Source organism: Cetorhinus maximus, chromosome 10, assembly GCF_964194155.1.
Source record: "Cetorhinus maximus chromosome 10, sCetMax3.hap1.1, whole genome shotgun sequence".
In the NCBI taxonomy this organism is placed as follows: Eukaryota; Metazoa; Chordata; class Chondrichthyes; order Lamniformes; family Cetorhinidae; genus Cetorhinus; species Cetorhinus maximus.
The window spans coordinates 48,744,382-48,760,604 of record NC_135888.1 but is presented as its reverse complement, the minus strand read 5'-3'; the positions used below and the strand labels follow the sequence as shown (position 1 = coordinate 48,760,604).

General features: G+C 47.3%; 1 protein-coding gene across 2 annotated transcripts in view; it reads right to left on the bottom strand.

The window, feature by feature from the left end:
- Nucleotides 1-16,223, bottom strand: part of alad (aminolevulinate dehydratase) — a 49,882-nt gene that overhangs the window by 7,144 nt on the left and 26,515 nt on the right. For both annotated transcript variants that reach the window (XM_078550450.1, XM_078550449.1), the window contains exons 8-9: nucleotides 16,134-16,189; nucleotides 11,394-11,481 (exon numbers count right to left, since the gene is read on the bottom strand). In XM_078550450.1, the coding sequence (XP_078406576.1) occupies nucleotides 11,394-11,481; nucleotides 16,134-16,189 (144 nt within the window). The remainder of the gene's footprint in view (nucleotides 1-11,393; nucleotides 11,482-16,133; nucleotides 16,190-16,223) is intronic.

Below are 16,223 nucleotides of genomic sequence, written 5' to 3'. Positions count from 1 at the left end.
CAGGGGGGCAGTATGTGGTAATCAGCAGGAGGTTTCCTTGCCTATGTTTGACCTGATGCCATGAGGCTTCATGGGGCCCGGAGTCGATGTTGAGCACTCCCAGGGCAACTCCCTCCAGACTGTATACCACTGTGCCACCACCTCTGCTGGGTCTGTCCTGCCAGTGGGACAGAACATACCCAGGGATGGTGATGTTGTTGTCTGGGACATGGTCTAGTCTGTGAGACAGCTCTCCCAATTTTGGCAAAAGCCCCCAGATGTTAGCATGGAGGACTTTGCAGGGTCGACAAGGCTGAGTATGCTATTGTTGTTTCCAGTACCTAGGTCAATGCCAGGTGGTCCGTCCGGTTGAACTCCTGTTGTACCGTTGTTTAAAAAGGGATTAAGGGTAACTACAGGCAGTTAACTTAATTTTGGTTGTGGGCAAATGATCGGAAACAATACTGAGGGACAGTATAAACCTTCATCTGGAAAGGCATAGATTAATCAAGGAAGGTCAGTATGGATTTGTTATGGGAAGGTCATGTCCGACTAACTTGATTGAATTTTTTGAAGAGGTGACAGGGAAAATGATGAGGGCAGTCCGGTGGATGTGCTCAACATGGATTTCAGCAAGACTTTTGACAACGTCCCACATGACAGGCTGGTCAACAAAGTAAAAGCCCTTGGGATCCAAGGGGAGGGGCACATTGAATGCAAAATTGGCTGAGTGGCAGGAAACAAAGGGTAGACAGGTGTTTTTGTGACTGGATAGCTGTTTCCAGTGGGGTTCTGCAGGGCTCAGGACTAGGATTCTTGCTTTTTGTGATGATTTAGACTCAGATGTAGGGGACATGATAAAGAAGTTTGCAGATGATACAAAAATTGGTCTGTAGTTATCAGTGAGGAGGAAAGCTTCAGACTGTAGGAAAATATAGAAGGACTGGTCAGTTGGGCAGAAAATTGGAAAATGGAATTCAATCTGGAGAAGTGTGAGGTCATGCACTGCGGGAGGTGCAACAAGGCAATGGGAATACACAATAAAGGGGAGGATACTGATCGCGTGGAGAAATAGAGGAACCTTGAATGCATGTCCACAGATCCTTAAAAGTAACAGGACTTTTCAATAAGGAGGTTAAGAAGGCAAAAATAGAAAATGCTGGAAAAACTCAGCAGGTCTAGCATCTGTGGAGAGAGAAACAGAGTTAACGTTTCGAGTCCGTATGACCCTTCTTCAGAGCTGAAGAGAAGTGGAAATGTGATTAAAAATTTATACTGTTAAAGGGGAGTGGGGCAGGTGGAGCTGGATAGAAGGCCAGGGATAGGTGGGGACAAGGGAAGGATTGACAAAGATGTCATTAACAAAAGGACAAAGGGAGTGTTAGTGGTCGTAGTTAGTGCTAAAAAAGAGGCTGATAGTGGTATAAAGGTAAGAAAGCAGAGTGTGTTAATAGCAGAACAAGGGTAGCATTGTGTGAAAGAACATCATGAACAAGTGACAGATGGCCCTGTGGGGGATGGAGTTGGGGGGAGGGGACAGTGGTGGGGAAAAACAAAGATAGAAAATGGGATAGAAGGGGGGTTAAAAAAGGGGATAAAACCACTGATAAATGGATAAAAATAAAAATAAGTTGATAAAAAATAAAAATGAATGTAGAAAAAAGGGGATTAAGAAAAGGGGGTGAGGATGGAGGAGAGAGTTCATGGTCTGAAGTTGTTGAACTCAATATTCAGTCCGGAAGGCTGTAAAGTGTCTAATCAGAAGATGAGGTGCTGTTCCTCCAGTTTGCGTTGAGCTTCACTGGAACATTGCAGCAGGCCAAGGACGGACTTGTGGGCATGACAGCAGGATGGTGTATTGAAATGGCAAGCGACAGGAAGGTCTGGGTCACACCTGAGGACAGACTGGAGGTGTTCAGCAAAGCAGTCACCCAGTCTGCGTTTGGTCTCCCCGATGTAGAGGAGACCACATTGGGAGCAGCGAATGTAGTAGGCTAAATTGAAATAGGTGCAAGTGAAGCACTGCTTCACCTGTAAGGAAGGTTTGGGCCCTTGGACGGTACGGACGGAGAAGGTAAAGGGGCAGGTGTTGCATCTTCTGCGGTTGCATGGGAAGGTGCCGTGGGAAGGGGATGAAGTGTTGGGGGTGATGGAGGAGTGGACCAGGGTGTTCCGGAGGGAATGGTCCCTACGGAATACCGACAGGGGGGTTGAGGGGAAGTTGTGTTTGATGGTGGCATCAATCTGGAGATGGCAGAGGATGACCCTTTGAATGCAGAGGTGATAAGTGAGGACAAGGGGGACCCTATCATGGTTCTGGGAGGGAGAGGAAGGTGTGAGTGCAGATGCGCGGGAGATGGGTCAGACACGGTTGAGGGCCCTGTCAACACCACAGGTGGGAAACCTCGGTAAAGGAAGAAGGAAAGACATGTTAGAAGCTCTGTTTTGGAAAGTGGCATCATCGGAATAGATGCGACGGAGGTGAAGGAACTGAGAGAATGGGATGGAGTCCTTACAGGAAGCAGGGTGTGAGGAGCTGTAGTCGAGGTAGCTGTGGGAGTCGGTGGGCTTGTAATGAATATTGGTGGACAGTCTATCACCAGAAATTGAGATAGAGACGTCAAAGAAGGGAAGGGAAGTGTTGGAGATGGACCATGTGAAGGTGATAGAGGGGTGGAAATTGGAAGCAAAATTGATAAATTTTTCCAGGTCCAGACGAGTGCATGAAGTGGCACCAAAACAGTCATCGATGTACCGAAAAGAGTTGTGGGAGGGGGCCTGAGTAGGACTGGAACAAGGAATGTTCCACGTACCCCATAAAGAGACAGGCATAACTGGGGCCCATGCGGGTACCCATAGTCACACCTTTCATTTGGAAGAAGTGAGACAAGTTTAAGGAGAAATTGTTCAGTGAGAGAACAAGTTCAGCCAGACGGAGGAGAGTGGTAGTGGATGGGGATGGTTTGGGCTTCTGTTAAAGGAAGAAGCGGAGAGACTTCAAACCATCCTGGTGGGGGATGGAGGAGTAGAGGGATTGATCGTCCATGGTGAAGAGAAGGCGGTTAGGGCCAGGGAACTGGAAATTGTTGATATGATGTGGGGCATCAGAGGAATCGCAGATATAGGTGGGCAGAGACTGGACAAGTGGAGAGTCAAGATAGGAAGAAATGAGTTCCGTGGGGCAGGAACAGGCTGACACGATCAGTCTATTGGGACAGTCCTGTTTGTGGATTTTGGGGAGGAGGTAGAAGCGGGCTGTCTGGGGTTGGAAGACTATGAGGTTGGAAGCTGTGGAGAGATCTCCAGAGGAGATAAGGTCAGTGACAGTCCTGGAAACAATGACTTGACGTTCAGTGATGGGTCATGGTCCAGGGGAAGGTAGCAGGAAGTGTCTGCGAGCTGGCGCTCAGCCTCTGCGAGGTAGAGGTCAGTACACCAGACAACAACAGCACCACTCTTGTCAGCAGGTTTGTTAATAAAGTCAGGATTGGACCTGAGAGAACGGAGTGCAGCAAGTTCAAAAGGAGACAGGTTGGAGTGGGTGAGAGCAGCAGAGAAACTGAGACGGTTCTCAATGAAAAGATTAGGAGCAGGTAAGAGACCAGAGGGAGGGGTCCAGGTGGAGGGAGAATACTGGAGGCGGGTGAAAGGATCCGTAGAGTGGGGGGAGGACTCCTGCCCAAAGAGGTGAGCACGGAGTCAAAGGCGGTGGAAGAAGAGTTCAGCATCGTGTCGAGCCCGGAATACATTGAGATGAGAGAGTAAGGGTATGAAACTGAGTCCTTTGCTGAGCACTGAACGTTCAGCATCAGAGAGGGGAAGGTCAGAGGGTATGGTGAATACACGGCAAGGGCTGGGATTAGAAGATGGGATGGGTGAGAGGGACAGGAAGGGATGGAGGGTTCTGGATGCCCATCCAGGATCAAATAAGTATCCAGGATCTATTAAGTATCAAATAATAAGGAATATGGTTTGATTTCCTTTATTAATTGAGACATAGACTAAAAGAGCAGGGAGGTCATCCTGGAAATGAATAGAACACTAGTTAGATCACAGCTGGAGTACTGCGTACAGTTCTGGTCACCTCTATAGGAAAGATGGGATTGCATAGAGAGGGTACAGAGTAGATTTACGAGGATGTTGCCAGGAATGGAGAATTTTGGTTATGAGGAACAACTGGGTAGGGCTGGGGTTGTTTTGTTTGGTACAGAGGGGGCTGAGGGGAAACTTAATTGAAGTGTACAAAATTATGAAGTGCCGAGATTGAGTAAATAGGGGCGACCTATTTACCTTAGCGGAAGAGTCAAAAACCAGGGGGCAGAAATTTAGAGCATTTGGTACTTTGCTGGGAGTCAGAGCAGACCTGTGGGAGATGGTTGGAAGCTGAGGAACGCCTACAAATAAAAAGTGGGGATTGCAGATTGGCCTACATCGCTGGGAGTCAGCACGGACCTGCGGGAGACGGGCGGAAGCTGACGAGTGCACCATTTCACCTGTTGTGAGGCAGCAGTGGGAAAAAAAGCAACTGTGATGTCACAGGAAACTAGTAAGTTGATTGGCCAGTAAGTGCTCAGTGTAACGGACAGTGTGTGAAAATCCAGTTTAGGACACTGGAGTTAAGGTAGATCTATAAATAAAAAGAACTAAAACTTGAAAATTAAAATCAAACTTTAAAAATAAAAACAGCAATAAAAACAAAATAATTAAAATAAACATCTAAAACACATACCTGTGTAGTTAAGAAGTGTATAACTTTTAGTAGTCAGTGGTACTAGCATTCAATAAGCACAGTAAAATGTAGCATACATAGGAAGAAAGTAATTAAAGTAAATTAACTAAATAACATAAGTTAGAATGACAGGACAGGTGTGATATTGCAGCTGTGGAATGTGGGATCTTTTGGACGTCAAAGTGATCCAGGACAAAAACATCTGCAGAGAGTGTAAGCAGCTAGAGGAATTCCAGATCAGCATTATTGATCTGGAAGCCAAACTGCAGACACTGCGCAACATAAGGGAGGGGCAGAAATACCTGGACACGTTGTTCCAGAAGACATTCACATCTCTTAGATTAGGGTTGTTTGTTTTGGTCAGTGGTGAGGGACAGGAGGATGTGACTATGAGTAAAGCGACTGAGCAGACAGTAGTGGAGAAGCCTTAGATTTTGCAATTGTCAAACAGGTTTGAGGTGCTCACAACCTATGTGGACGAAAGTGAGGTCTGCAAGATGGATGAGCAGTCTGGCCATGGCATCATGGTAAAGAAAGCCGTTCAAGTGGGGAAAGCAAACAGGAAAGTAGTGGTAATAAGGGACAGTATATTAAGGGGAATTGACACTGTTCTCTGCAGCAAAGAGTGAGAACCCAGATGGCTGTGTTGCCAGCCCGGTGCCAGGCTTCGGGACATCTGTTCAGGGCTGGAGTGGAATTTGCAGTGGGAGGGGAAGGATCCAGTTGTCGTGGTCCATGTAGGTACCAATGACATAGGCAGGACAAGGAAAGAGGTTCTGCATAGTCAGTATGAGGAGCTAGGCACCAAATTATGAAGCAGAACCTCAAAGGTAATAATCTCTGGATTATTACCCGAGCCATGTGCGAATTGGCATAGGACAAGTAAGATTAGGGAGATGAATGCATGGCTCAAAGACTGGTGTGGGAGAAGTTGGTTCCGGTTTGTGGGGCACTGGCACCAGTACTGGGGAAAGTGAGGCTGTACCCTTGGGACCGTCTACACCTGAATCACGCTGCGACCAGTGTTCCAGCGAGCCGCATAACTAGGGAAGTAGAGAGGGCTTTAAACTAAACAAGTGGGGGATGAGGGATGAAGCTTGGGTAGATGTAACAAATCAAGGGGTAGAGTCAAAGCAGAAGAGCAAAAAAGTGATATGGGAAATGAGGGTCAGAGAATGGCAAGAAGGGACAGAGAGGAAAAAACCTCAGAATTCACCAGTAGTCAAAACTAGATGTCACAAAGATAATAAAAAGACAAAACGGAAGGCTCTGTATCTGAATGTGCTTAGCATAACAAAGTAAATGAATTGATAGCGCACAATGAAGTAAATAAATACGATCGGAGAGCAATTACGGAGACATGGCTGCAGAACGACAAGGATTGGGTCCTGAATATGTGACATTCAAGAAGAATAGGAAGCTAGGTAAAGGTGGAGGGTAGCAATCAAAGATGGCATTGGTGCAATGGTTAGAGATGACCTTGTTCCAGTGGATCAGGATGTAGAATCAGTTTAGGTGGAGATGAGGAATAGGAAGGGGAAAGAAGTCACTAGTGGGAGTGGTCTACAGGCTCCTGAACAGTAACCACAATTTAGGACAAAGTACACAAGAAGGAATATTGACTGCTTGTGATAAAGGTGCAGCAATAATAACGGGTGATTTTAACCTATAAACTGGAAAAATCAGATTGGCAGTAGAAGCCTGGATGAGGAGTTCATAGAATGCTTTCGAGATAGTTTCTTAGAGCAGCACGTTTTGGAACCAACCAAGTTATATTAGACTTGGTATTGTGTAATGTGACAGGATTAATTAGTCACCTCAGAGTCAAGGTACCCCTAGGGAGCAGCGGCCACAATATGATTGAATTTTGTATCCAGTTTGAAAGGGAGAAGAGTAGGTCTAAGACTAGTATTTTAAACTTAAATAAGGGCAACTATGTGAGCATGAAAGCTGAGCTAGCTGAAGTGAACTGGGATACTAGGCTAGAATATAGATTAATAGAGAAGCAGTGGCAGGCGTTTAAGGTGATATTCAGAATACTCAGAATAAGTATATTCCTGCTATAAAGAAAAATTCTAAAGGGAGGACCCACCACCTGTGGTTAACTAAATAAAATAGGGAAAGCATCAAATGTAAGGAAAAAGCATATAACTGTAGAAAGATGAGTGACAGGTCAGATGATTGGTCAGAATATAAAGTACAGCAGAGAATGTCCAAAAAGTTAATCAGGAGAAAGAAATTAGAGTTTGAGAGGAAGCCAGCTAGAAATGCAAAAGCGGATAGCAAGAGTTTCTACAGATATTTAAACAGGAAAAGAGTAAGTAAAGTGAGTGTTGGTCCTTTAGAGAGTGAGAATGGGAAGTTAACAGTAGATAATAAGGAAATGGCAGATGAAATGAACAAATATTTTGCTTCTATCTTCAGTATAGAGGATACAAAAAACATTCCAGTAATAGGTATAAATCAGGAGGTGGAAGGGAGGGAGGAACTTGGTGAAATTACAATCACTAGGGAAACAGTACTGAGCAAACTGATGGAGCAGCAGGCTGACAAATCTCTGGGTCCTGATGGACTTATCCTAGGTGGCTAACGAGGTAATAGATGCGCTGGTGTTAATCTTCCAAGATTCTAGAAAGGTTCCATCAGACTGGAAAGTAACAAATATAACCCTTCTATTCAAGAAGGGAGGGAGGCAGAAAACAGGAAACTATACACCAGTTAGCTTGACATCTGTCATGGGGAAGTTGTTAGAATCGATCATTAAGGAGGTTATAGCTGGGCACTTAGAAAAACTCAAGATAATCGGGAAGAGTCAGCATGGTTTTGTGAAAGGGAAATCATGTTTAACCAATTTATTGGAGTTTTTTGAAGGAGAAACATGCACTGTGGTTAAAGGTGAGCCCGTAGACGTACTGTGCTTGGATTTCCAGAAGGCATTTGATAAGATGCCACGTCAAAAGTTATTGCAAAAAATAAAAGCCCATGGTGTAGGGGGTAACGTATTAGCATGGGTAGAGAATTAGCTGCAGAAAACAGAGAGTATGCACAAATGGGTTTTTGTCTGATTGGCAGGTGTGACGAGTAGAATCCCGCAGGGGTCTGTGTTGGGGCCTCAACTTTTTACGGTTTACATCAATGACTTAGATGAGGGGAGCAATGGCATAGTAGCTAAATTTGCAGATGACACAAAGATGAGTAGGAAAGTATGTTGTGAAGAACACATAAGGAGTTTGCAGACAGATATAGATAAGTTGATGGAGTGGGCAAAGATCTGGCAAATGGAGTATAACATGGGAAAATGTGAAGTTGTTCACTTTGGCAGGAAGAATAAAAAAGCAGAGTATTACTTAAACAGAGAATGACTACAGAATTCCGAAGTGCAGAGGGATCTAGGTGTTCTAATGCATGAGTCACAAAAAGTTAGTATGTAGGTAGAGCAAGTAATTAAGAAGACCAAAGGAATACTATCCTTTATTACGAGAGGAATTGAACATAAAAGTAAGAATGTTATGCTTCAGTTATACTTCAGGGTATTGGCGAGACCACATCTCGAATACTGTGTGCAGTTTTGGTCTCCTTATTTAACAAAGGATGTAAATACGTTAGAGGCAGTTCAGAGGAGGTTTACGAGATTGATATCTGGATTGAGTGGGTTGTCTTATGAGGAAAGGTTAGACAGGTTGGGCTTGTTTCCACTGGAGTTTGGAAGAGTGAGGGGTGACTTGATTTAAGTATATAAGATCCTGAACGGCCTTGACAAGGTGGACATAGAAAGGATGTTTCCTCGTGGGTGAGCCCAGAACTAGGGGGCACTGTTTTAAAACTAGGGGTCACCCTTGTAACACAGAGATGAGGAGAAATCTTTTCTGTCAGAGGGTTGTGTGACTTTGGAATTCTCTGCCTCAGAAGGTGGTGGAGGCAGGGTCATTGAATATTTTTAAGGCAGAGGTAGATAGAACTCACAGACACTTCCTCCTACCTCTCCCTGGACCATGACCCCACCACTGAACATCAAGCCATTGTTTCCAGGACTGTCACTGACCTCATCTCCTCTGGAGATCTTCCTCCCACAGCTTCCAACCTGATAGTCGCCCAACCTCCGACCCAAAATCCACAAACAGAACTGTCCCGGCAGACCGATCATGTCAACCTGTTCCTGCCCCACGGAACTCATTTCTCGTTATCTTGACTCCCTTCTCTCTCCCCTTGTCCAGTCCCTTCCCACCTACATCCGTGATTCCTCTGACACCTTACGTCACATCAACAATTTCCAGTTCCCTGACCCCAACCACTTCCTCTTCACCATGGACGTCCAATTCCTCTACACCTCCATCCCCCACCAGGATGGTCTGAGGGCCCTTAGCTTCTTCCTTGAACGGAGGCCCGAACAATCCCCATCAACCACTACTCTCCTCCGTCTGGCTGAACTTGTTCTCACACTGAACAATTTCTCCTTTAACTCCTCTCACTTCCTCCAAATAAAAGGTGTGGCTATGGGTACCCGCATGGGCCCCAGCTATGCCTGTCTCTTTATGGGGTATGTGGAACATTCCTTGTTCCAGTCCTACTCTGGCCCCCTCCCACATCTCTTTCTCCGGTACATTGATGATTACTTCGGTGCTGCTTCATGCTCTCGTCGGGACCTGGAAAAATTTATTAATTTTGCTTCCAATCTCCACCCCTCCATCATTTTCACATGGTCCATCTGTGAAACTTCCCTTCACTTCCTTGACCTCTCTGTCTCAATTTCTGGTGATAGACTGTCCACCAATATCCATTACAAGCCTACAGACTCCCACAGCTACCTCGACTACAGCTCCTCACACCCCGCTTCCTCTAAGGACTCCATCCCATTCTCTCAGTTCCTTCGCCTCCGTCGCATCTGTTCTGATGATGCTACCTTCAAAAACAGTTCCTCTGACATGTCCTCCTTCTTCCTTAACCGAGGTTTTCCACCCACGGTGGTTGACAGGGCCCTCAACCGTGTCCGGCCCATCTCCCGTGCATCCGCCCTCATGCCTTCTCCTCCCTCCCAGAAACATGATAGGGTCCCCCTTGTCCTCATTTATCACCCCACCAGCCTCCACATTCAAAGGATCATCCTCCGCCATTTCCGCCAACTCCAGCATGATGCCACCACCAAACACATCTTCCCTCCACCCCCCCGGCAGCATTCCGTAGGGATCGTTCCCTCCAGGACACCCTGGTCCACTCCTCCATCACCCCCTACTCCTCAACCCCCACCTATGGCACCTCCCCATGCCCACGCAGAAGATGCAACACCTGCCCCTTCACTTCCTCTCTCCTCACCGTCCAAGGGCCCAAACACTCCTTTCAAGTGAAGCAGTATTTCACTTGCATTTCCCCTAACTTAGTCTACTGCATTCGTTGCTCCCAATGCGGTCTCCTCTACATTGGAGAGACCAAACGTAAACTGGGCGACCGCTTTGCAGAACACCTACGGTCTGTCCGCAAGAAAGACCCAAACCTCCCTGTCGCTTGCCATTTTAACACTCCACCCTGCTCTCTTGCCCACACGTCTGTCCTTGGCTTGCTGCATTGTTCCAGTGAAGCCCAACGCAAACTGGAGGAACAGCACCTCATCTTCCGACTAGGCACTTTACAGCCTTCCGGACTGAATATTGAATTCAACAACTTTAGATCTTGAACTCCCTCCTCCATACCCACCCCCTTCCCGTTTCTTCCCCCTCCCTTTTGTTTTTTCCAATAATTTATATAGATTTTTCTTTTCCCACCTATTTCCATTATTTTTAAATCTATACCTGTAATGCCCTGTCAGTCTTTCCACCCCACCCCCACTAGAGCTGTACCTTGAGTGTCCTGCTATCCATTCTTAATTAGCACATTCTCTTAGATAATATCACCACCTTCAACACCTCTTTGATCCTTTTGTCTGTGACATCTTTTGATTATCTGCTCCTATCACTGCTTGCTTGTCCCTACATCCAACCCCCCCGCTCAACTTCTCTACCCCCACCCCTCCCCCACCTTAAACCAGCTTATATTTCACCCCTCTCCTAATTTTACTCAGTTCTGTTGAAGGGTCATGAGGACTCGAAACGTCAACTCTTTTCTTCTCCGCCGATGCTGCCAGACCTGCTGAGTTTTTCCAGGTAATTCTGTTTTTGTTTTGGATTTCCAGCATCCGCAGTAGTTTTTTGTTTTTATCTCTGTAGATAGATTCTTGTTAGGTAAGGGAATCAAAGATTATTGGGAGTGGATGGGAATGTGGAACTCAAAACACAAGCAAATCAGCCATGATTTTGTTGAATGGTGGTGCAGGCACGAGGTGTTGAATGGCCTACTTCTGCTCCTATTTCTTGTGTTTGTATGGTAGTAGAATTAGAGGGGAGATGAGGAAACGTTTTTTTACCCAAGGGGTGGTAGAGACCATGAACTCACTGGTTGAAAGGGTGATAGAGGGAGAAACTCTCACCACATTTAAAAAGTGCTTGGATCTGTCTACTTGAAGAGCTGTGACCTGGGCTATAGACCAAGTGCAGGAAAGTGGGATCAGACTGAGAAACTCTTCATCAATTAACAATGGGCTGAATGGCCTCCTTCCGTGTTATAAATTTTCTATGATTCTGCCCAAGGCGTAGGACTCCAACTTCGAAACCCATCTTGTGTGTTGGCTGCTCTAACTACACAGGCAGAGGCTTACCGCAGCTCGAATCGCCAGCCCCCTGGCACCTGGCGGCAGTTGATAACACCTCCGATCTCCGAAGGCCGGCTTTGACTGGGCAGCTTCACTGATGGCAAAGGACACTAAATTAAACAGGGGCTGCAGCAAGGTAATAGGCCATTCAGCCCATCAGGTCAATGCAATGTTTACTGTCTGCAAAAGCTCCCCCCACTCTTATCACTTCTTCCCATCCTGCCTTCATATCCCTGTATTCCACTGTACTCCTTGTATGCATCATGCCAAGCCTTAAAAGTGGGAATGCCAACTGCTTTACGCAGTCCATATGACAGCAGCTTCCAAAATCACACTTCCTTTGTGTAAAAACTTCCTCCCAGTTCTTTACTTGATCTCCCACCCTCTCAGCCCTGCACTGCAGCACACATATGCTCACTGAACTAGAGGTCACTGTTTTAAAATTAGGGGTTGCCCTTTTAGGACAGAGATGAGGAGAATTCTTTTCTTCTTAGACCCACACTGCAGCGCACAGACCGTTACAGACCCACGCTGCAGCACACACACCGTCACAGACCCACGCTGCAGCACACACACCGTTACAGACCCACGCTGCAGCACACACACCGTTACAGACCCACGCTGCAGCACACACACCGTTACAGACCCACGCTGCAGCACACACACCGTTACAGACCCACGCTGCAGCACACACACCGTTACAGACCCACGCTGCAGCACACACACCGTTACAGACCCACGCTGCAGCACACACACCGTTACAGACCCACGCTGCAACGCACACACCGTTACAGACCCACGCTGCAGCACACACACCGTTACAGACCCACGCTGCAGCACACACACCGTTACAGACCCACGCTGCAGCACACACACCGTTACAGACCCACGCTGCAGCACACACACCGTTACAGACCCACGCTGCAGCACACACACCGTTACAGACCCACGCTGCAGCACACACACCGTTACAGACCCACGCTGCAGCACACACACCGTTACAGACCCACGCTGCAGCACACACACCGTTACAGACCCACGCTGCAGCACACACACCGTTACAGACCCACGCTGCAGCACACACACCGTTACAGACCCACGCTGCAGCACACACACCGTTACAGACCCACGCTGCAGCACACACACCGTTACAGACCCACGCTGCAGCACACACACCGTTACAGACCCACGCTGCAGCACACACACCGTTACAGACCCACGCTGCAGCACACACACCGTTACAGACCCACGCTGCAGCACACACACCGTTACAGACCCACGCTGCAGCACACACACCGTTACAGACCCACGCTGCAGCTCACACACCGTTACAGACCCACGCTGCAGTACACACCGTTACAGACCCACGCTGCAGCACACACACCATTACAGACCCACACTGCCGCGCACACACCTACACAGACACACGCTGCAGCGCACAGACCGTTACAGACCCACGCTGCAATGCACAGACCTACACAGATCCACACTGCAGCGCACAGGCCTACACAGACCCACACTGCAGCGCACGGACCTACACAGACGCACACTGCAGTGCACAGACCTACACAGACCCACACTGCAGCTCACAGACCTACACAGACCCACACTGCAGCGCACAGACCTACACAGACCCACACTGCAGCGCACAGACCTACACAGACCCACACTGCAGCGCACAGACCTACACAGACCCACACTGCAGTGCAAAGACCTACATGGACCTACACTGCAGTGCAAAGACTGACACACATCCACACTGCAGTGTAAAGACTGACACAGAGCTCTACTGTTGCACATAGACCTACACAGACCCACACTGCAGTGTAAAAACCTACATAGACCCACACAGGGCCGCACTACAGCACACAGATCTGCAGTGCAGCACACAGGCCTACACAGACCCAATTGGGCCACACTGCAGCACAAAAACTGACACAGATGCAAGTCCCTTTTTTTGTCCCTAATCGGCCCTACTCTTTCTTTTACCACCCTTTTATTATTTATATGCTTATAGAAGTCCTTGGGATTCCCTTTTATGTTAGCTTCCAGTCTCTTTTCACGCTCTCTCCTTGCTCTTCTTATTTGTTTTTTTCATTTCCTTCAGGTCCTTCTGTATTCAGCCTGATCCACCATTGTATTTTCTACCTGACATCTGTCGTACGCACACTTCTTCCTTTTCATCTTCACCTCTATCTCTCTCATCATCCAGGGTGCTCTGGATTTATATGTCCTCCCTTTTCCCTTCAAGGGAATATACCTTGAATTGCCTGCAATACTTTTCCTTTCAAGTTGGTCCATTGTACAGGAATTGTCTTTTCTGCCAACATTTGATTCCAACTCACATGAATCAGATGCATTTTCATCCCATCGAAGTTGGCTTTTCACTGATTAATTATCCCTGCCCTGGATTGTTCCTTGTCCTTCTCCATGGCCAACCTAAACTTTATGAAACAATGGTCACTGTCCCGTAAATGCTTTCCCACTGATATTTGATTCACTTGGGCCAACCATTTCTCAGAACCAGGTCCAACAGTGCCTTCCGTCGTTGGATTGGAAACATACTGCTGCAGAAAATTATTTTGAACACATTCCAGGGACACTCACTCCTCTTGTCCCTTTGCACTATTCCTATCCCATTCCATAGTTGTACAATTGAGGTCTCCCAATTTAATTACTCTGTAATTCTTGCATCTCTCTGTAATGTCTTTGTAGATTTGTTTCCCTACATCCCTTCCACTAGTTGGTGGTCTATATGCTGCACCAATCAATGTTATTGCACCTTTTTCATTCCTTACCTCTAGCCAGAGAGATTCCGTCCTTGACTCCTCTGGAACATCGTCTCTCTCCAGTACTGTTATGCCATCTTTAACCAATATTGCCACTCCCCCCATCTCTACTAAACACCTTCTGCCCAAGGATATTAACACCCAGTCCTGCCCTTCTTAGAGCCAGGTCTCTGTTGTAGCAACAATATCATAATTCCATTCTTCAACCTGTGCCTGTAGTTCACCAATCTTATTAACCACATTCTCCGTATTCATATACATGCACATTAATCCTGCTTTAGGCGTTTGTACTTTCGTCCTTACTCAGACCCCATCTAATGACTTACTATTGCCTACTCTAATTCTATCAAACTCTCCAAGTATTCTATTTACCTTGATACTGCTTTTTGACATATCCTCCTTATCAGTTAATACTTCTCTACTTCCCACTACCAGTTCCTCTCCTCTTCACTCTGAATTTCCCCTCCAGTTCCCATCCCCCTGCGAATGTAGTTTAAAGCCTCCCCAACAGCACTAGCAAACCTCCCTGTGAGGACATTAGTCCCAGTCCTGTTACAGTGTAACCCGTCCTTCTTGTACAGGTCTCACCTGCCCCAGAACCGATCCCAATTCCTCAGAAATCTAAAGCCCCCCCCCTCCTACTCCATTTCTCCAGCACGTGTTGAACTGCTCAATCTTCCTATTCTTATGTTCACTCACACATGGCACTGGGAGTAATCCTGAGATTACTGCTCTTGAGGTCTGACTTTTCAATTCCCTTCCTAACTCCCTAAAATCTGCTTTCAGGACCTCATCCCTTTTCCTACCTATGTCATTGGTCTCCATGTGGGCCACGACCTCTGGCTGTTCACCCTCCCCCAAAAGAATGTCCTGCAGCTGCTCTGTGATATCCTTGACCCTGGCACCAGGGAAGCAATATACCATCCTGGAGTCACGTATACGGCCACAGAAATGCCTGTCTGCTCCCTGAACTATGGAATCCCCTACCATTATAGCACTTTCACTCTTCCTCCTCCCCTCCTGTGCAGCTGAGCCACCCGTGGTGCCATGGATCTGGCTCTTGCTGCAGGCCTCTGAGGAACCATCTCACTCATCAGCATCCAAAATGGAAAAGCGTTTAGAAAGCAGAATAGCCTCAGGGGACTCCTGCACTACCTGCCTGTTTCTCTTGGATACTCTGGTGGTCTCCTGTTTACTCTCTCCCTTCTTAGCTGCGGTGTGACCACCTCTCTAAACGTGCTGTCCACGTAATCCCCAACCTTGCGGATGCACCACAGTGATTCCAGATGCCGCTAGAGTTCCGCAACCCAGAGCTCAGTTTCCTGCAGCTGGTGACACTTCTTGCAGATGTAGTCACCGAGGGCATTTTGTATCTGCATGATTTCCCACAACCTGCAGGATTCACATTCCACATGGCATTCCAAATCCATGACTGCGATCATCTAGAAGGACCAGGGCAGCAGACACATGGGAATACTACCACCTGGAAGTTCCCCTCCAGGCCACACACTACATGACTTGGAAATATATCACCGTTCCTTCACCGTAGCTGGGTCAAAATCCTGGAATTCCCTCCCTAACAGCACTGTGGGTGTACCTACAACATATGGACTGCAGCAGCTCAAGAAGGCAGCTCACCACCACCTTCTCAAGGGCGTTTAGGGATGGGCAATAAATGCTGGTCCAGCCAGTGACACCAACATCCCATGAATGAATAAAACCAGACCCGCACTGCAGCGCAAAGACCCACACGGACCCACACTGCAGTGCACAGACCCACACTGCAATGCACAGACCTACACAGACCCACACAGACTCACACTGCAGTGCACAGACCTACACAGACCCACACCAACACACATTGCAGCGCACAGATCCACACCATTCCACTCTGCTGCGCACAGACCAACACAAGCCTACACCAAGCCACACTGAGATTTAACGTGCTGGAACTCACCGGAAAGGTCCATAGAAACAGGAAGCAAACTTTGCACTATAGCTCATCACTGCAACCTACAAGACAACACATCAAACAACAGTGTTAAAG